The sequence below is a fragment of the Bubalus bubalis genome, chromosome 11 (assembly GCF_019923935.1).
Source record: "Bubalus bubalis isolate 160015118507 breed Murrah chromosome 11, NDDB_SH_1, whole genome shotgun sequence".
Taxonomy (NCBI): domain Eukaryota; kingdom Metazoa; phylum Chordata; class Mammalia; order Artiodactyla; family Bovidae; genus Bubalus; species Bubalus bubalis.
The window spans coordinates 45,114,354-45,136,348 of record NC_059167.1 but is presented as its reverse complement, the minus strand read 5'-3'; the positions used below and the strand labels follow the sequence as shown (position 1 = coordinate 45,136,348).

Below are 21,995 nucleotides of genomic sequence, written 5' to 3'. Positions count from 1 at the left end.
GGGAAGAAGGAAGGGTTTCCCCAGGAGGGCACTGTTGTCACAGGGCTTACTGCAGAGTCAGGCCCTCAGTCCGGGCTTCCCGCAAGGGAGGTGGGCACTTCCCCAGTGAGGAAGGAAGGGGCCAGTGCCTTGTCCCTCTCCACCCCGGATGCTTTGTCTGTACCAAGACCTATACCTTTCCTGGGGCTGACCCCTGGCTTAGAATAACCCCCTTCTCTCCTCCCCACCTGCCTGAAAAAAGGCCCAGCTGAGAGGTGTGGAGGAGAGAGCAACAGAGATGAAGTGAGGAGCCCGGGCACAGCCTCTAACCTGGAAGGGGGAGGCAAGCGCAGCAAGGGGTGGATGTCGTGTGATTCCCCCACCCCCTCGATGACTGGATGGACTGGATGGCTTCTGGGGCCCTTTCTGCTGTTTCACGTGAACTTGTCTCCTTCTAAGACTCCTCAGTTGACTGCATTTCTAAAAGCCCCTCAAAAGCTCTCCCTAAGCCTCACGATAAAGGCTGTGGTCCCAGCCCCTGAAGGATTGCTTTTTGGAGCATCTTCCTGGTGTACATACCTCCTGCACCTCATGTGTTCAGACCTGTAGAATGTTGCCTTGATCTCTGCCGGCACTGTAAGTTTTCAGTAAATCCATGGGGTACTGTTTGCTGGGTTGGTCAATTCGTTCTTTCCAGCAGCATGTGGAGGGGACACCAGCCACATCCCAGGCCTGAGCCAGGCGTGGGGGGACCAGAGAAGACACACAGGGCCTGCTGTTGAGCAGGTGGAGGCACATCCCGGCACCCGATGGGGCAGTTTCTGTAAGGTCACTTGTCCTTGTGGCTAGAAAGGAGTCAGTGAGAGAGCCAGAAGCCCCTTCTTCGCTCCCAGTTAGTTGTATGAACTGGTATTAGCCGGATAACCTCTGTGAGCCTCAGCCTCCTCACCCATCAATGGGAGTAGCGACCTCACTCCACTGCCTCCCCCCGCGTCACAGAGCTGTGGCCTTTCAGTGGGAGGATTCTGTGTTAAGCTTTGCAGATAGCAGGCAGTCCTTTCCTCAGTCCCTCAGCATGCATATATGGATGCAAGTGCTTTGAAACACACAGGGTCTTTTTTAATGAAGCATAGTTGATATATGATATTACATAAGTTATAAACATAGAGTCTGAAACCCACAGAAAATGACAACATGTCTCTACCTTCTGTGTTTTGTGTGTGCTTAGTTGCTCAGTTGTGTCCAACTCTTTGTGACCCTTTGGACTGTAGTCTGCCAGGCGCCTTTGTCCATGGGATTCTCCAGTGAAGAATACTGGAGTGGGTTGCCGTTTCCTCCTCCAGGGGATCTTCCCGACTCCAGGATGGAACCTGTGTCTGCCGTGTCTCCTGCAATGCAGGCAGATTCTTCAGCCACTGAACTATGGGGGCTGAGCCTGAAAGAGAGAGCTTCTCGAGTCCTGAGGGTAAAGTGCAGGAGGAAGAGCCCTGACAGCCTCCTGTTCAGTGTGTGGCTCAGACCTGGTCCTTGGTCACGGGATTGAGTGCGCCTTGTCCTTGCAGTACACCAGGTGGCCGAGCGCGTGGAGGCCCTGGGGCAGTTTGTCATGAAGACCAGAAGGACCCTCAAAGGCCACGGGAACAAGGTTCTGTGCATGGACTGGTGCAAGGATAAGAGGAGGCTCGTGAGCTCCTCTCAGGTACGTCACACCCATCAGGTGATGGTGGGCATGCTTCTGATTGTAAAGCTGAAGGAAGGAGCTGAAGTCAAAGGGCACAAGTTACCTCGTTAAGAATTCTCTGGCATGCTTGAGAACTTAACTAATTTGGGTAGATTTGCAGTTGGCAGTAACTAAAATATTATAAACTCTGTTTGACAAACCATTCAAAAGTTTTTCTTCCTGAGCATATTTCATGGTCTTATTTGTAAGGGAAACCATCTTTAAATTAGGATGTTTTTCTCCCCCAAGTTGAGGGCATAAGTGAAGTGCCACCGTGGCTACTTTCAGCTTAAGAGTTTAGTGTTTTTACACCTTAAGTAACACATTTAAACTGTGTATTTTGTGAAATATTATTTTTGTCATTCAGCTTATATAGGTCACATCATTGATTTTGCATCCTATGTATTACTTATTAAACTGCTGCATGACAAATTTCCCCCAAGTTTAGCAACTTAATCAGTGGGTATTTGGTATCTTACATGGTTTCTGAGAGTGAGTAATCAGGGGCAGCTCAGCGGGATGGTTCTGGCTCATGGTGTCTCACAAGGTTCCAGTCAATACATTGGTCGGGGATGCAGTCATTTGACAGGTCGGCTAAGGCAGAAGTTCATTTCCAAGATGGCTCGCTCACTTGGCTCTTGGCTGGAAGCCTTAGCTCCTGACTGTGTGGACCTCTCCATTGGTCTGCTCATGACGCGGTAGCTGGCCTCCCACAGCAACAGAAGGAGACAGAAGCAGAAGCCATGCTGTGTTTGATGACCTGGCCTCAGCAGTGACATCCCCTCCCTTCTGCTGTATACCACTGTTCCCACAGACCAACCCTGATATAACGAGGGAGGGGCCTGGACAAGGACATGTCTCTCAGGAGGCTGACTACACCGCTTAGTGCTTTTTATGTCTATATTGGTGTTACACGCATTGAACCACACACTGAGGTCATATATTTTTTTGGCTGATATAGCTTCTGGCTCCTGCCACTTCCTTTAGTCCAGCTTTTTCAAAGGAAAATTTGATTTTTGTTTATAGCCCTTATAAATATTAAAACTGTGGGGGGAAAAGGGAAAGTGTTAGTCAGTCAGTCATTGTCTGACTCTTTGCGACCCTATGGACTATAGCCCGTCAGGCTCCTCTGTCCAGGCAAGAATACTAGAGTGGGTAGCCATTCCCTTTTCCAGGGGATCTTTCCAACCCAGGGATCTAATCTGGGTCTCCTGCATTGCAGGCAGGTTCTTTACCATCTGAACCACCAGGGAGGTACATATTCTAAATAACCCATGAGCTCTAATATCCATGTCAGTACAGTATAGGACAGGTGTTATTAATCTCCTGTATTACCTACAGATCTAGTATATCACATTGCATGTGCTTTTTAATTTATTGGTTATGTATTTTACTGGAAATGAGAGCAAAGAGAAGTTTTTACTCCTACAACCCTGTCATAGTCAGTATTATTTTAGAGCATTTCTTTCCAGGCTTATTTTTCCCAAATGCTCCATTTTACAAAGGGGTTGTTCAGATGTCTGTGTTGCTGCCTAGCCTTTTAGACTTTTTTTAATCCTTAAAAGAACACCATATGTTGGGTTTCTGTCGCTCTGTACCGCTCTTACTAGAGAGGGAGGGAGGGAAGGACGGCTGCATCGGCACCGCTGACTCACGCCATCCATCCACCCGGACTGCAGAGGGCGTCTGGAGGTGGGTGGAGGTGGGGAGCAGCAGAAGGGCCCTGGAACAGACTCTGAGTGACTCAGAGCAGCCTTTCTCCCCTAAAAGGCAGATTAATCCGCCTGATTGTGTGGGTGGGGTTGGGGTAGGCTCAGTCTCTCCAGGTACATAGGCCCCTGGTGTATACATCTGTGCTCATGGGGGGACCGCATTTAGTTCTGAGACTGATTTTAGCCTCACGGGTGCCTCTGTCTCTCCAGAGTACACAGTGGGTGGGTGGTGGGGCCAGGCAGGCCACCTGTGCGCTGGAGGAAGCCTCTGAAGGGAGCGCTGACTTGGGCGATGCACCGAGTCTCTACCCCAACCCCAGCAAGCAGGAGTTCCAGACCCCACCCCACCCCCAGCTCTCTTCTCTGCTCTGTTATCTAATCCACCCAAATGTTGTGTTTGGGCCTTTAGTCGGAGAAATTAGACTAGAACCAACGTGCTTAGGAGTCTTAAAAGACTCCGAGCTGCCAGCTTTGACCTTGACCATGACTCCTCAGGCCCACGCAGCGTGATCTCAGCATCAGATGAAGTGAAGCAAGCTGCTGTGTCACTTTAGTTCATCAGACCTTGCTGGTGTCCCTAAGTGGCATCTGCCTCACTCACCAGATTTGGCTCCAGATGGCTTGAGTGATTAATAAAAAATCCAGCCCACCATAGAGGCTGCAGATTCTCCATCCCTGAGGATTGCACATCCTCCACCCATGTGCTGGAGGAAATCTACTCGGCCATTCTCCTCCACTGCTGGCCGGAGCCTGGGGGCCCGGACCACCCGCACACCACGTTCTGGGCAGATGACTGCGCTGTAGGGACTGGGGCTCATGTGGGTTTATCTCTGGTGAGTTTGTATTATATGGATGAGATCATAGCCCCTGCCCACACCCCCGGTGAGGGCCGCAGCAGGGGCTGCAGTGAACATGGCCACGTTGTCCGTGGCATCGCCAGCCCAGAGCTCAAGTGGGAGTGCTCTGCGTTTCCTAAACAGCTGCCCACGGGGGTCCCCACCATCATAGGTTGAGTCCCATGTTTGTGGCATAGGTGTGGTAGGTGTGAAACGTCAGGGTAGGGGATGTTCCTGAGCACCTGGAGAAGTCAGACTGATCTCAGAACTGCTCCACAGCTTCCACACGGGGTGGGGAGACCAGGAGTGGGGTGAGGTTCTTATACAGTCCTACGGGAATGTGGACTCCAAGGTGAGTGGTAGAGAGGAGAGACTGGTGGGGAGGGTGAGGAGACGGAGACTGTTAGTGGCTGTTAGGCATCTGAAGGTCATTTCAGGATTACCTCATCCCGGTGTAACTCACTGACATTCAGGGTATGGTGGTGATGAGAGTTTACCAGCAGTTTGTGCTTGGTTTATAAATGGTAGGAAAAAAGTGTCTGAGCATTGCTTTCTGTCATTGTATCTATGCAAGGGATGCAGGGTTTAGAACTGAGCCTTGCACCAGGCTGGGAAGTGTAGCCCCATCTATTCCTGTTTCCTCAAGGGTGCATTGTAGGGTCTTGATTGTCCAGACACTTGCTCAGGTTTTCCAAGCGGTTCTGAGCAGTTCACCTGTTAAGTCTTGTTGTCGATTCTTAAACTGTTTACTCTTTTTTGTTTTTGTTTTGTTTCTCTTGAAGTGTAGTTGATATGCAATATTATATGTTACAGGTGTACAGTATAGTGATGTACAGTTTTTAAAGGTTGTATGCTCCATTTATAGTTATGACAAATATTGGCTATATTCTGTATGTTGTACAATATATTATACGTAACGGTTTGTACCTCTTTTTTAAATGTTTTTTATGGTGGTAAAAGTCACATAATATAAAACATACTATTTTAACCAGATTTAGCTGCATAGTGCAGTGGCACCAAGTACACTCACATGGTTGTGCAACTCTCACCCTTATCCATCTCCCGAATTTCTCACTTTCCTAAACTGAAACTTATCCTGTTAAACACTTAACTCCCCACCCCCAGCCCCTGGCATCTAGCAGTGTAACAGTTTGTACCTCTCCCTCCCCGCCCCTATGCTGCCCCTGCCCCCACCATCTCCCCAGTGGTAATCACTAGTTTGTTGAACTCTTTACTCTTTTCCTCCAGGATGGGAAAGTGATCGTGTGGGATTCCTTCACCACTAACAAGGTAAGGCATTGTCCCCGGCGGATTGAGGCACTCCAGAATCCCAGTCCTGTCCTCATCCTCTCCAAGCATCGCCCTAGTGGTTGCCCTGCCCCTCAGGAGCCTACTTGGAGGTGTAAATGCCACGAAAGCCCATCTGTGTTCAGATGGCTCAGCAGCCCACTGTAGCATTCATTCCTCTCAAATCCAGCCCTTGGCCCGGAAAAGAGCATGAGGAGGCTGACATGGAAACAGGAAAGAGTGTAGCCCAGAAACTTGTCCCATTCACACTTGCTACTGCATTGATGATTTTTCTTCTGATTGATGAGAAGAGATACCAGATCCCCAGTCTTCTCTTCCATCTCTGTCTCCCACTAGACTCCATGGTGGGTGGGGAGCTGAGACTTCAGTGGGATTAAGCTGCACTTTATGGGGGTGCCATGGAGTCTGAGCCCCTTGCAAGTCTGGCATAGACATGCACTGCTCCAAAGGAGGCCTAAGTTTAGACTATTAACTAAACGGAAAGGGCAGAATCTGTGTGTAGGTGAGCTTGCGTGCCCGCATTGTGTTGGCATTTACGGTAACAAGTACTGTATATTAAATATGGACTCCAGGAGTTACTTAGAAAGACAGTGTCCCTTTCACTGTATAAAAAAAGAAATCTGTCTCAACAGCATCCTTATTGTGCATTATTGAACATGTTCATGAAATGTCATAATGGGCAGTTGGTCTGGTCAAGAACCATCTTGTAGAGCAAAGTCCTAAATGGTCACGCCCCTGGGGAATGACAAAGATGACAATATAGCAGTTTGCAGAGGGCTTCCCTATATTTCACCCTGCCTCTCCCAGCACTCCTCAGCATCTTCAGGAGCAGGGGTGTGGGGATCCTTCCACTGAAGCCTTAGCATGGCGGAAAGCACATGCTGCCTGGTTTCTGGGGAGTTGTGGTGTTGCCACTGGAGGCCCCTGGCAGGGCATGTCGTCACTGCTGGTCAGCAGAAGGGCTGCATGCCCTGTGCTGAGAGTGGCCACCTCACCTCCTTGGTGACACCCTGAGGCTATTCATGGTGTCCAAAGGGCTGCTAGACTGGGAGTGACAGCAGAATCTTGACAGGAGTATCAGGGCCAATGTATCCCCACAAAAACACAGAGGATCATAACGGGAAAGAAGACCAGCGCTTGAATGTGCTTTAGAAACTATCTAGTCCCATCTTCTCCCTCGCCAGGTAGAGAGGGAAACTGAGGTAGATCAGATGGCCAGCCTGTGTGAGGCTACATGTATCCCTGGTGTTGGGACTGGAACCAGGGCCCAGGGCTCCCAGGGAAGTAAGGCCACAGACTCAGAAGTTTTTTAAGTGTGCCTTGGTGGCCTATCTGTGTATGCAGAATATGGGTGACTCAGACCCCAGCCAGAATCTGAGGACTTTGATGTCCTCTTAATGCTTCCAATTTACTAGTTCCCTTTTCTCCCTCCACTCCCCCTCCCCACCCTCACCCACACTCCTGCCTGGAATGGTTTAGGACCCACAGGGGACAGAGGCTATCATATACTCACTCGCAAGTAAACAAACTTACACATATAAAAAGTCAAGATTAGGTTTTCAAGAGTATGTTTTAAAAATAGCATCTGAGTAAATAAGATGAAGTGTGTGTGTATATATATATATATATATATACACACACATATATATCTGAAATGAAATTTGGATAGTCTTTTCAAAGAAAATGAGCCCCAATATTCATTCAGAACAACAGGGGGGGTATAGCAGTAAGAAAGAAGATGTTAAGGATATTTTTTTGCTAGGTGAGATTTTTAACTCATATAATATATGATATAAGGTTTGGATGATTATTGGAGAGCTGAGTCTCCTCACCAGTCTCAACCCCTTTGCAACTGGAATGTAATTTGGTAGATGCCGCAACAATTTTACTTGTTGAAAGCTGACATTTGTGTAGAAGTGCCCTCATTTATTCTAAGCACGGTGTGTGCTGTGTTTCAGGAGCATGCAGTCACAATGCCCTGCACATGGGTGATGGCATGTGCATACGCCCCTTCGGGATGTGCCATTGCATGTGGGTAAGTAGGGGAGACAGCAGCCTTTCACATGTCCTGTTAGCCATAAAACACTGTTCTATAAATAAAACATACAGATAAGAACTTGTAATTTTTGTTGATTACTTAAGCATTGTGTAATTCTCCTTGAATTTTATCAAGGAAAAAGAAACTGCAGAATGTCTTTCATAATTTATTTTCATTACAGAACACATGTACACCCATGGTGGATTCATGTTGCTGTATGGCAAAACCAATACAATATTGTAAAGTAATTAGCCTCCAATTAAAATAAATAAATTTATATATAAAAAAAAGAATCAACCAAACACTTTAAAAAAAATTTTAAATCTATTCTCTCTGCTCTCAGATGCTGTTGGCAGGGACCACAAATTTGTGCAGATACTTTTGAAAGCATGTTGGTAATATGTATTCAAAGTCTTGAAAAATTTATGACCATTGATCTAGTGATTCCATGTCTAAGAACTTGTTTGAAAGAAAGAAATATAGAAAAAAAAATATGAGCGATAACATTTATTGTATTGTTATTTAAAATAAAGCAAAAAAAGGGGAAACAATATGCCCACCAAAGGAAATTAAGTGATTGGTGGTCCATGAATTGAATTATGCAGCTGTTAAAAAGGAAAATCTTAATGACAGTAAGTGAAAAGAGCATCAAGAGTAATAGGAATATTGTGCCTTAATTTGTTTTTCTTGTGCTCAGTTTAACAGAGTTGGCAGTGAGAATTGCACTATAATTCCCTGTCCTTGTGTTAATTCTGGACCATTCAAAGTATTTCTATAGTAGGAGCTCAGCCATATTTAGAGAAGAAGCGTCAGCATAAGGGCTGTAGTTGAGAGAGTCTGTTCCTAGGCAGGTTGATAGGGAGTCTAGGGGTCCCCAAGGAGAGAGGGGTCTGGAATTCTCAAGGAGGAAGAAAGGACAAGCTTTTTTTCTTTTTCTCCACATTCCTTAGGATTATTTAACAATAATGTATCCTGCCTAAGGACAGTCTTTGGATTCAACCTTCTGTTATCTTAAAATGTTAATTATGGGAGTAGACCTGGTCTTTACTAGGATGTATTTTGCCTGAGGACAGTATTATCTTAAAATGTAAATTATGGGAGTAGGTGTGGTGAGGTCTTTACAACCTCCAGACATTCTTTGGATTATATAAACTCATTGTTAACACTAGCAAGTGGGTACTCGCTTTGCCCCCTTCTGATGCCTATGTCAGAAGCTTTCTCTATCTCCTTTATACTTTAATAAAACTTTATTACACAAAAGCTCTGAGCGATCAAGCCTCGTCTCTGGCCCCGGATTGAATTCTTCTCCTCCGGGGGCCAAGAATCCCGGTGTATTTGCGTGATTCAACAACAACCTTTCATAATGAACTACACCAAAATGCAATTGTAATTCTCCTGGATGTTGAGACTATGGGTGTTTTTCTCTTTGTCACAATTTTGTCTATTTTCAGTTTTTTTTAAGCATATGTTATTTTTATAATCAAGAGAAAAGGGTTTTATTTCAAATATGAAAATGCTGGACCTCCAAGCAAAAACTTTGGAGCCTTCTCCAGCCAGGGTCACCCCAGCCATCACTCCCCACATCTTCTCTGTCTAGACCGTTGTTTGGGGGCAACTTCCCACTCTCTCCACTTGCTGAGATCCCTCTGGAGACCCTGCTTACATACATGCATTTCATATTTTCCCATTTTTTAAATAACTCAAAGGTATATTGTATCATTTTATAACTGGATGGCAATATTTATGTAAACTGTATACCCATATACTTCCTAAAAGGATGTGAAGGGACAATAAAAGATATAGGTATAAATATAGATGTGAACACACATACATGTTTAACACATTTATATACATATGACACAGTTATAAGGTAGGTGTGAAGGAATTCAGACAGCTCAGCAGTTACACGGCATAACCCCCACTAGACTCTCCTCAACTTCACATAGGCACAGGGTCATGCCCCAAAATTACCATCAGGCTCAGTAATTAACTAGAACTCAGAAAAGTGCTATACTTAACGCTCACAGTTTCATCACAGTGAAAGGATACAAATTAGAACCAGCCAAAGAAGGAGATGCACAGGGCACAGTCCAGGAGGGGTCTAAGCGTGGAGCGCCCAGTCATGCCCTCCCTGTGAAGTTGCATGGCCTTCCTTCTTCTTGCATCACACTGCAGAACTTTTCTGCTTCGCACAGCATTACAACTAATCCTAAGTGTGAGTATCCCAGCAGAGCTACAGCAATGACCCTGAAGCTTCAGAATAGAACATATTTCACCCCGAGGGTTAGGGAAGCCCAGTCTGGAGCATGCTTGTCCGTTGTCACAGCCAAGTGCCAATCGTTCTCACCCACATGATCTATAAACAAGCTTGCCAAGGCCAGTCACTGGTCATAAACTAGCCAGGCCTACACCTGTACCTCCAAGCAATTAGAAAGGCACAGGGCCTCAGAAGAGAGTACCCCTCCCAAATGTCATTCCCCACTAAATAGAAGCAGGGCTCCTTGGAGTCGGTCTGGGCAGGAAGAGAATAAAGCAAGCTGAAGGTGTTTCCTCGTTCCAGGAAGCAAGGGAACATTCAGTCATATCAATGGAGTCATATCAAATGGAAAACAAGACCCGCTTGAAGGGGCCCCCAGTGTCCAAATTTGGGATAATTTCAGCATCACATGAAATGATGATAGTAATGGATCTTAATGCTTTGACATGCCTTCCTCACTAAGTTTGATCATTTCTGGCCTTTGATTTAGTGAGAGACTTGCAACGGTTCCTTTCACTTAAACACTTGGAGGCCATTGTAGGGTTAATAATTGGCCTAATTTCTTTATTGTTGTGTCTCAGAAAATAGGCAGGCCTGAGGGGAGGACGAGAGATGGAGGAACAGCTGAGCGGTGGAGCAGTCAGGACACATGCAGCATTTATTGATAAAGTTCACCATTGTAAATGGGCACAGTTTGTGGCATTCCTAAACCATTATAGTAGTAACATCAGAGATCACTGATCACTATAAAACATGTAATAACAATGAAAAAGTTTGTAATATTGTGAGAATTACCAAAACGTGACACAGAGACATGAAGTGAACAAATTGCTGTTGGAAAACTTACACTGATAGACTTGCTTGAGGCAGGGTCGCCACAAACCTTCAATTTGTAAAAAATGCAAAATGCAGTAGAGCAAGGTATGCTTGTAATCACCAGCAAGTCACCCTTACTGTGGAAAGATCTTGTGGTCCCCACTTTGACCAAGTAATCAAAGTTGGCACCACCAATCTTGGGATGAGAGGCATGGCAAGCCTCCTAAAGTGAAGCAGTAGGAAAGAAATACACAGTATCACCTTTATATATCACATTTATATTATTGCTAAAAATGTTATACTTAAATCTAACATTAATAAAAGTGAAAGTGTTCGTGGCTCTGTCGTGTCCAGCTCTTTGTGTCTCCATGGACTGTAGCCCACCAGCCTCCTCTGTCCATGGAATTCTCCAGGCAAGAATACTGGAGTGGGTAGCCATTCCCAACACGACAAATCCAGACTGTGTGACATTCTGTAAGACAACTGACCTAATGAAGTCTCTCATTATAAACAGTCAAAAACTGTGTCTGTCCTCCATTAAAAGATCTTGTTGTTGTTGTTGTTTAGTCTCTCAGTCGTGTCCGACTCTTTGCGACCCTATGGACTGCAGCCCCCCAGGCTCCTCTGTCCCTGGGATTCTCCAGGCAAGAATACTGGAGTGGGTTGCCATTTCCTTCTCCATTAAAAAATCTTAAAAAGATATAAAAACAGAATGTAATGTGCAGACCTATTTGGGCTCTGGATCCTTGAGATAGTTGGGAAATTGAATATGGATGGCTTACTACATGGTGTTACGGAATTTTTGTTAGTTTTCTCAGATGTGATAATGAGTTAGTGATTATAAAGGAATGGTCTTATTTTTAGGAGATGTAATTTGCAGATTGAAGTATTTAGATGTAGTATGTCATATCTGCAACTTGCATTCAAATGGTTCAGAATTTGCTCCCACAAATGCAACAAAATGTTAAGTTAGCGAATCCATGTGAAGGGATCTGGGAGTTCGTTGTACTATTTTTCTTTCAGTTTTACTATCCATTTTAAAATATTCAAAGTAAAAGTTTAGGGATAGGTTACAACATATAATACTGCCAAAGGAAAACATTTTGAAAGTCTGTGTGAATGAGAAAGTATACACATGTTCTATCGCCCTATATTAACATTTAACACTTCTGTCTTTCCCTGCCAGTGGTTTGGATAATAAATGTTCTGTGTACCCACTGACGTTCGACAAAAATGAAAACATGGCTGCCAAAAAGAAGTCTGTTGCTATGCACACCAACTACCTGTCGGCCTGCAGCTTCACCAACTCTGACATGCAGGTAAAGCAGGGGCCTGGGTGATGGTGGGCCAGCCTGCAAGGGGAGCAAGTTCAGTCGTGGAGAACTAAAGAGGGGGTGCAGGTGAGGAAACTGTTGCAGTGTCCCTCTTTACAGGAGGATGTGTACGCTCCAGCAGTTGGCCCTAAGAGGAAGCTCCTATTGCTTCTTACTGGTTTTATCTGTACTATTATATATATATGTATATATATATATATATATAATTTTATATAGAAGGCTAAGTCGCTTTCGTTGACTCTTTGCAACCCCGTGATCATATCCCACCAGACTCCTCTGTCCATGGGATTCTCCAGGCAAGAATGCTAGAGTGGGTTGCCGTGCCCTCCTCTAGGAGATCTTCCAAACCCAGGGTTAAAACCCACATCTACTACATTGGTAGGCGAGTTCTTTACCACTAGTGCCACCTGGAAAGCCCAAGTATAATATATATATATGTGTGTGTGTGTGTGTGTGTGTGTGTGTGTGAGTATATATATATATATATATATACATATATATATATATATTATAATTTTGGCCATACCACATGGCTTGCCAAATCTCAGTTCCCCAACAAGGTATTGAACCCAGGCCACAATGATGGAAGTGTGGAATCCAAACCACTAGCCCATCAGAGAACTCCTAGTTACATTATTATTTTTAATAAGATCAGAAATGGGTAAAGTCGGGACTGTTAATTGTTGGTACAGTTGAAATAATTCCCTGCCATATCAAACCTCCTCCTCTAGTTGAGTTGGTAGGGGTGGGAGTGGATCAGGGAATCTTCTGGGGTGGTGGAAATTCCTATCTTGAGTGGGAGAAGTGGTCCCAAGGTCCTTCTGGGTGCTGACTTTCAGAGTTGTGCACTTGACACACCTCATTGTACCTATATTAGACTTCTATTTTAACAAATGTGAAAAAAGAGGGCTTCATATAGAAAATATGTACCCTACTTTGAATAAGCCACAAAGTGGAGATAATACATAGGCTCCATTTTCTTTCAGAATCCTAAACATCCTACACTGCCCTTGTCACGTCTCTCCAGCAAACCCTCATAGATGCCACCGCCCACATGGCCAGCTGCCAGAGGTGGCTGCACAGCGGGGAGGCTGGGAGCCTGGAGCAGGAGTGGGGGGTCATAAACATGCCTTGAGAGGCTGCCTTGGAGGACAGTGTGTTGCCAGTGAGGTGTGAGGGGAGCACTGTGGGAGGCAGGCAGCCTGAGAGGTAGGAGGGTAGGTTACGTGCCCTGCATGGCGGAGCGGACCCTACAGACAGTGGGCGGCCATTGAGGGGCTGGGGCAGGTTGGGTTTATTTGAAGGAGGAGATTGTCTGAGTCAGACTAAAGCCGTTCTGGTTTCAGCTGACTGAGGCCAGGAGGCGGGCCAGCAAGGGTAGTGGCAGGGAGACCTGGTGATGGGGAGCTGTTTGGTTGCTGTCTGGGGCCGTGTTCTGATTGGAGGGCAGTGTTTATCCCTGTTGTTTGCCACCGGGAGTCTCGCAGGTCTGTGCAGTAGGGGGCATGGTGGCCCTGGCTGCTGCCGTGGCCATTCCTCATGTCTTTGGGTGTGAGGAGCAGCCAAAGCAACAGAAGATGTTTAGTCTGATGTTCTAGCTGCTCAATTCTAAACAAGGTTTTATTATCCTATGGTTCGTTTTTCTCACAAGTGAGAAAGGTAGTATATTCTCACTACAAGTGAGGATGGTAGTATATTCCTCCCTCATGAGGTTTTCTGAGGGTTAAATGAGATGATTCATGTAAAATACTTGGTGTTGTTGCTTAGTAGCTAAATTGTGTCTGACTCTTTTGCAACCCTATGAACTGTAGCCCACCAGGCTCCTCTGTCCGTAGGATTTCCCAGGCAAGAATACTGCAGTGGGTTGCCATTTCCTTCTCCAGAAGTACTTGGTATTAACCCTGGTAAATATCAATAAATGCTAGCTCTTATTATTTTATTATTAACACAAAGCTTCACAGGTGATTCAGATGCATGGCCTTTGTCGGGTACCACTGAACTCATGAACTAAGCCTCCTTCCAGCCCTGGGATCTAAGGTGAAAAATGAAAACCTCAAAAGGCTGGTATAAGACCTGCAAGTTCTCTGCAATCCAAAATAAATGAGTGACAGTGGAGTTAGAGGATCTGTTTAGTGCATTTATCATAATGAATGTTTGATTTTAAAATTTTATTTTTACTTATAATGAAGAGCACAAATATTTAAAACATTTTAAAGATTAAGAATTTACTGTTAACTTTTAAAAACTATTCATTTCTTTGATCAAAGAGTATGCCAGGAAAAATTTCCATTAAAGAGCTAGACTGAGGACTTCCCCGGTGACTCAGATGATAAAGAATCTGCCTGCAATGAAGGAGACCTAGGCTCAATCCCTGGGTCAGGAAGATTCCCTGGAGAAGGGAATGGCAACCTACTCCAGTATTCTTGCCTGGAGAAACCCATGGAAAGAGGAGCCTGGTGGGCTATAGTCCATGGAGTCACAAAGAATCAGACATGACTAAAGTGACTTAGCACAGCACACTCTGTTTCATTAATTTTTTACAAAGCTATTAGTCCTGCTAATAAGTTGTTTAGTTAGTTCAGAGTCTTATCTCACAGGATCAGGTTATTTCCTGGAGCAAGCAGCTAGTTTATTTTTACTTGGTCTCAGTATTGTCTAATGCAGCACTGGGAAAGTGTGGCTTGCCCTGGAATTGATTAACATGGGGACAGGGAGTTAGATGGGCTTCCTGCCAATCCTGTTAACAGAGCTCCAGGAGAGCAGCGACGAAGGCACAGTCTTTCTGCAACCCTGCCACCTAGTGGAGGGCCTGGACGTGGTCAGCACACAGCAAAGGCCTTGGCCCTGCACGTGTGTGTCCGCACCACTCAGTGGCCCAGGGAGCCTCTGGATGTGGGGTGCACGCTAATGTCTGGGAAGCTCAGTGGTAGGCTTGGCTGCCTGTGGAACCCGCTGGGGGTTCTGTTCAGCAGGTGTTCACAGAGCGCTTCCTACGTGTCAGGCAGGCAGGTACTACAGGAAGGCCTCCAGATTTCATCCTCTGCAAGAGGACAGGAATGTAAACAGCTCACGACAGCAAGGGTGTCAAAAATGGACTGTCTTTCTCAGTACTGGAGAAAGAATTCTGTGCTAGAGTCTAGATTCAGCAGGGGAGTGTGTGTGTGTATGTGTGAGGAGCCTTCTCTTCCCTGTGGAACTGCAAGCATCTGCTTGGCTTCCCCAGAGGCCCTAATGACACCCTTCCTGTCCTTTCCGGCGGCAGATCTTGACGGCGAGCGGCGACGGCACATGTGCCCTGTGGGATGTGGAGAGCGGGCAGTTGCTGCAGAGCTTCCATGGGCATGGGGCCGACGTGCTCTGCCTGGACCTGGCCCCATCAGAAACCGGGAACACCTTCGTGTCCGGGGTAAAGATCCCAGGAAGATCTCTAGGAGCCCTCTGTCCACCAGGGAGCCTCAGGGTGGCACTTCCTGTCAATTTGTGGGACTAGACGGGACACCCCTGGAGCGGGGCTGAGACTCCTTGGCTGAGTAGCAGAGAGTTGGCATCCAAGAGCAGTAGAGACAGCAGCCAGGGCACCAGGCGGCTCAGGTAGAAACAGCAGTGAGGCATAGCTGTGGTGTGATCAGGGCTTTGGCACCAGTGGGACACTCTCCCACCCCACCCCTGCCAGCCTCCAGCCCCTCCAACTCCCAGGCACAGGGAACAGTGTGTCTGAAGGCTCAGAGTCGGGCAGGCAGGCCACCATGGCAAAGGAGCACCAGACGAGTTAGGACACCTGGGACCCACCTTTGCTGCCTGACTCCACATTTCATCCTTTGTAAATTGTGCACAAGGCACAAAAGCATTTGCCCCCCACCTCCCCATATATTCTACTGTCTTATGAATAGTAGAGGGAAGAGTTTCCAGTGTGTTATGCAAGTAGGAGAAGCAAGTATTTCTAGGACATCTGGGAATAAGTGTGGAGAACTGAGCTGGCTGACCTGACCCTGGTCCTGTCTCATCTCTGTCAAGAGACAGTGGTGGGAGGGGACAGAGATGCAGACACCATCTAATTTTGTTCCAAGCTGCCCACCTCTTAGTTCTGGACCTCAGGTGAGGGTTGTAAAGCCTCTAATTGGCAGGGACCCTGATTTTCTTCTTGAATATTTGGCCCATCTGTGTAAGTTTAATTCCCGTATCTTTGTATAACTGTATTTATCTCCAATCAACGACACTGTTTTTTCAGATTGTTGATATCATTATAAATCATATTCTCTCTTTCAGAGTATTAAACTTCATGATTTAGGGTCCTCCAAAGATTTGAAGACACTCTGATTCCTTTGTCCACATTCTCAGTAAAGATGTTGGAGAGTTGAATCCCTATTGCAGGTCTTTCTGAAACATCAGTATGGTACCTCACCCACCCCTTCCTCTGAGTTGAAACCAACAATCTAATTTTAACCCATGTTTCCTTCTGTTTGTCCTTTGAGACTCTAATTATACTGCTCATCTTGATCACAGACTGCTCTGCAAAAATTTATCAAAATGCTCCTAGAAGCAGGATGGTATGCATAAACTTGGTGTTTTTGATTCTCTGTGTCATGTTAGCTACCCAGAGAGGGTTCATTTTATAGGTGTTGAGGTGGAAACCCAGGAAGGTGACTTGCCTGAGCCACCCAGCTGACTATGGGCAGCCCCCTGACTAGGCAGCTGGGCTGCAGCTGGCCAGGAGCACCTGGCTGTCTACCTGTGTTCAGGCTGCCCCACACACCTGAGGCAAGCCTGGGAGGTCCCACCATACCCACTGTCCTCTGGCCCTCCCCTCTGGCCTTATAGAAGCAGAGATAGAGAGGAGGGGAAAACATGAAGAGACATGCCTAGGAGGAAGGGGAGAAGGAGGCCCTGGAGAACTTGCAGCCATTTAGAAAGATGGCAGAGAAGAAAACATGCTAAGAAGGGTGTCTGGGTACTTTCTTTTGCTCCCCCTACCCTAGGACCTAGCTCTGACCTCCTGAGGTCAGAGGGAAGTAGCCTTAAAGAAGGCTAGTCTTAGGAAAAAAAAAAAAAAGTATGTTGTCAGAGCCCTTTACTAATGGGAACTGAACGATCTCTGTGACATAACCAGAACTCATACCTGTCTGTGGGCAGTCCTTGCAGTAGTCGTAACTCTGGGTAACTTTGCGTTTGCAGGGATGTGACAAGAAAGCCATGGTGTGGGACATGCGCTCTGGACAGTGCGTGCAGGCCTTTGAAACACACGAATCTGACATCAATAGTGTCCGGTCCGTGAGTAGAATGTTCTCATTGCTTCTCTATTTTCCGCTGTCTCCTGGCCTGGGCTAATGCTTAGCCTCCAGCCTCAATTTACTTTGCTGAGAGAGGCTTTTCCAGCAATAACAGCTGATGTGTGGTGAGAATGAACAATACTCCAGATTTCTTGGAGCATTTCAATGTAATTTCACCAGGAGCAATGGCTATTTCCTGTCTAAAGGAAGTCAGTGTTTTTTATTCATTCATTCAACCAATATTTATTAAGTACTTATCTGCTGAACATTATTCCAGGAACTGGGAATATTGTTTTAAACAAGATAAAAATTTCTACTTTCCTATAGGAGACAAACAAGACAAAGCACAGATAAATGTACAGTATACAAAGATACTGATAAGTTCCATTGAAAAGTAAAACAGGGAACTGTGATGGAGATAGGTTATTTCTTTGACTGGTCAGGCATCTCTGAGAAATTGATGTTTAAATTGATACCAGGATAGTGAAGGAGCCAGGCTTTCAAAGAGCTAGGAGGAGGATCAAGGAGATGAGATGCTCAGGGACCTAACAAAAGGCCAGGTGACCACTTGAGGTGGCTAACATGATGCAAGTTTTGTCTTGAAAAGATCACTCTGGCTGCTGAATGGACAATGCATTGTAGGGGAATGAGAATGGAAGTATTATGGCCAGTTAGAAGGCTGTTGTGTGAGTTCCAGATAGAAATGATGGTGGCTGAAACTAAAGAAGACACAATGAGGATAGAAATGTCTAGAATTGGGAAGGATTTGAGATTTTACCCTGATTGCAGGCTATCAAGTAAGGCTTCCAGAGTTTCATGGGTGCTGGTAAAAGGCATAAGATTCCTGGGTTAGAGATGAAGGATAGTTGATTACTAATAGTGATGGTGGTAGCTATGTTAGTTATCCAAGCTCCAGTATCACAGGGTGACATGAAAAGGACTAAAGGACACCTGCACGTTCAGCGGGTTGCATTTCAGGAGGAGAACCCTGAGCTCAGGGCACCTGAATCTTTTATAAGGGACATAAACACTGATCCATTTGCTAAAACCGGGAGGGTTGGAAGCAGTGCAGGGAGAAGGCAATGGTTGCACATGGATTCTGGAGTTCTGTCTTGGGCTAGCCAAGCTTGAGATGCTATCGTATGACCGAGTGGAGACGTCAAGTAGGTAGCCGTATCTGTGAACTGAACTCCAAGAGAGAGGTCAGGAATTAACATATACATTTGGAAGATGGCACCATCAGGACAGCATTTAAAGTGTAACCACTGAAGAATCTTCATTACACTTAGAGAAAAGCACTAGACTTATTCCCCTTAAAAGCTAGAACACAGTAAGAATAATTACTTTATTAGTAGAAATGTTAATAAGAATTTCCTAGCTCACTGACCTTAAATATAGGAAGGGGAAAAAACTATCACTTTTTGCAGATGTGTAGACAGTACCTAGAAAATCCAAGGAAATAATTTGAGAAATTACTACAGTAAGTGAAGTGATTAAGATACAAGATAGACTATAAAGCTACAAAAATAAATTTCTATATATTCATGAAATAACAGCTTAAAATTGCATATTCTTTCACCCATGCTGTCCCCTCAACCCAGAACCCTCTTCTAATATTCATCAGGTCTCAACTTACAGTACCCTCTCTCCAGAGGCCTGATTATTGAGGAGAGGATGACTTAACAGTAATCATATCATTCGTTGCATTCAGTTTATCTGGCCCCACGTCATTTTTTTGCATGTATACGGTCTTATTCAGTCTTTACAATAGGAAATGTGCATTATCCTCCTCACTTTTCAGATGAAGAAACTGAGGCTGAGCCAGTCGAAGTCACTTGCCAAAAGTATCCCCTGTAGTGAGTGGTCAGCGTAGTCCGCTTTCATCCAATTGCAGCGTCTGTGTCTGTAAGCACTGTCTTATCCCTGAGCTCTGGCCAAGCCTTTGGAATGGGCTGTGTGATCAAGGGAAAGTAAGGATATAGGCATCTGCCTGTGCTCAGTGTCAGATACAAATAGACATATTGCCTCACTTACCCTCACCAGCACTCTGCAATCCAGTGTCACTGTCCCCTGCTTACAGAGAAGAAACTCAGGTAGGCCAGTGGGGCCTTCCTGCTGAGCCTCCGTTTCTGGTCTCTGTATTGAGTAGTCCTTGTGTCCCTAGAGTCCGAGGGCCCAGCGTGGGCCGGCCTTCCCAGAGGCTTCTGGTGGTCACCCACGATTGGGAATCACTGCTCTAAGTGCCTTCTCCCCACACTTCCTCTCTGCAGGTACTACCCAAGTGGAGATGCCTTTGCTTCGGGATCAGATGATGCTACGGTATGTTTAAGTCCTCAAGAGTTTTCCTATTTGAAGGAGAGATATGCTGACTTAATTTTATGTTTCAAAAATAATTGTTTTCCTGATTACAGAACTGATATGACTTCTATAAAGAAAACTTGGGAAAAAACTAAATTTTGTTAATCATTCTATACAAGAATAATCACAGTTGAGTAAATTCCTTTCTGTCTTTTTAATTTTTAAACAAGTGCTGTTTTATAATTTGCTTTTTGCACTTAGCAATAGATTGTGAACATTTTCTCATGCCAATAAATACTTTCCTACATTATATTTTCTTAATGATTGAATAGTTTTCCATATTATGGATATGTCATCATTTACTAACCAATCTTCAATCTGGGGACATTTAGGGTTTTTTTTAAGGGTTTTTTTCCCTGTTAAAAACTCTGCTATAAGCAAGTATTTTTGGTACCTCTGTTATTGTTTCCTTAGGATGAATTCTCATATGTAAACTTGATGAGTCAAAAACTGGCCTAATTTTAAGTCTTTTGATACTAGTTGCAAAATAATGTTGACCTGTTTTTCAGTAGGCACAACCTTATTGTGCTCTCAAAATAGCAAATATCTTATTAAATAATGAATTTCACCTTAGTTTGCTATTGTGAAAGAAATGACAAGGAATAGACTGAGAGTTTGATAATAATGAAAATTTAAAACTTCTGTATGCCAAAGAATATTTAGCAAAATATAAGGGCATAGATTTTGGGAATTTTAAAAGCTTTCCTTATCCTTTGTAATTTCTTGGAAACAATTCTAAGGATTCCATTCCTTAGCTATTCTGAGAAAGTATTAAAGATGCATATAAAGATTTTGATAGCAGAATGATCATGGCTTCCTCATAATTTTATTTATAAAAGAGAAAAATTAGATACAATCAAGACACTTAGCAGAGTATGGCTAAGTAGATTCTGATCTATCCACATGAGGAATATAACAACCACGTTAATCCTATTTTTTGAAGATTATTAATGATATTAGAAAATGTTCATAACATCATGCTAATTGAAGCAATAATGAAACATCCACCCCATTTAAATCCACACGTAAAATAGATTAAGACTGGGACTTCCCTGATGGTCCAGTAGCTAAGACTCCGAGCTCCCAATGCAGGGGTCGCAGGTTTGATCCCTGATAAAGGAACTAGATCTCACATTGCAATTAAAGATGCTACATGCCACAATAAAGACTGAAGACCCTGTGCGTGCCACAACTAAGCTGTTGCAGCCAAATAAGTAATTTATTTTTATTTTTATTTTTATTTATTTATTTTTTTTTTTTAAGTCTGGCAAGGATTTATTAGGAAGCTTATTAGTCACAGTGAATAAAAAGCCATGAACAGAAGAACTGAGATCTCCAAATTCTGCCATTGGGCTTACAACACTAGTTAAAAGCTGATAAACATTAAGGATGTCCCAAAGAGAAGCATATCAAAGTCCCAATCTTACCCTGACCAGGATACCCACACAGAAACAATGCTCTCCTCAGACTGCTTACCTGGGCAACAGGAAAAAAAGACCCCTCCCAAGCTATTAAGCAACATCAGGAGATTTCTGCTCTTCAAGCTATAATACGGGACACTGGTGCATGACAGACAACTCCAAGCTGGGCAACTTGACAAGAATGTTGAAAGATGACAGGGAGAAGGAGCAAGCAAGGACAAGTATTTCTAGCTGGAGACCCTCCTGATGGTTAATACAAACACAATGCTGAGGCTTCAGAAAGTTTACTGCAGCCCAGGAATAGTTTCCATTTTAAAAACAAGTCACACAATAATCCTGCCACAAAGCAACAAGACACTTGGGATCCCATGGCCACATAAACTGGGAAGGCAGGCATTATCCACAGTCGCCAGGTACTGACCAGCCCAAGACCCAATTTCTGTAGGGCCCTAGAGAACCAATTTTTTTTTAAAGTAGATTAAAACTGAAGGAAATAGCCAGGTGTTAGTAAATATCTCTAGGATTTCCTTCTTTATGCATTTCTGAGATTTTCTGAATTTTCTACAATGAACACATATTCCTTATCAGAAAAAAAGAAGGCTTACGTTTTGCTTTTTGTACTAAAGAAATCTGCATTTGCCGTTTCTTTGAGTCTCCAGTGTTTCATGGGGATATAATAAGAATTGGGATTGAGGAAGAAAATACTGAGAGAAAGCGAAAGGTTTTCCCCTTGACCCTCAAACCACACAAGCTACCGGCACCTGCCTGTAGCTCTGTGATCACTGATGCACCAAACAGGACCCAGAAACAAGTGCCTCTTTGTCCTCTTTGTCACCCCAGTGTCGCCTCTATGACCTCCGGGCAGACAGGGAGGTCGCCATCTATTCCAAAGAGAGCATCATCTTTGGAGCTTCCAGCGTGGACTTCTCCCTCAGTGGTAAGGTTTTCC

General features: G+C 44.7%; 1 protein-coding gene across 2 annotated transcripts in view; it reads left to right on the top strand.

Moving 5' to 3' along the window:
- Nucleotides 1-21,995, top strand: part of GNB5 (G protein subunit beta 5) — a 33,594-nt gene that overhangs the window by 8,112 nt on the left and 3,487 nt on the right. For both annotated transcript variants that reach the window (XM_006065958.4, XR_328185.4), the window contains exons 2-9: nucleotides 1,542-1,678; nucleotides 5,496-5,537; nucleotides 7,514-7,590; nucleotides 11,853-11,985; nucleotides 15,263-15,406; nucleotides 17,173-17,264; nucleotides 19,538-19,586; nucleotides 21,887-21,983. In XM_006065958.4, the coding sequence (XP_006066020.1) occupies nucleotides 1,542-1,678; nucleotides 5,496-5,537; nucleotides 7,514-7,590; nucleotides 11,853-11,985; nucleotides 15,263-15,406; nucleotides 17,173-17,264; nucleotides 19,538-19,586; nucleotides 21,887-21,983 (771 nt within the window). The remainder of the gene's footprint in view (nucleotides 1-1,541; nucleotides 1,679-5,495; nucleotides 5,538-7,513; nucleotides 7,591-11,852; nucleotides 11,986-15,262; nucleotides 15,407-17,172; nucleotides 17,265-19,537; nucleotides 19,587-21,886; nucleotides 21,984-21,995) is intronic.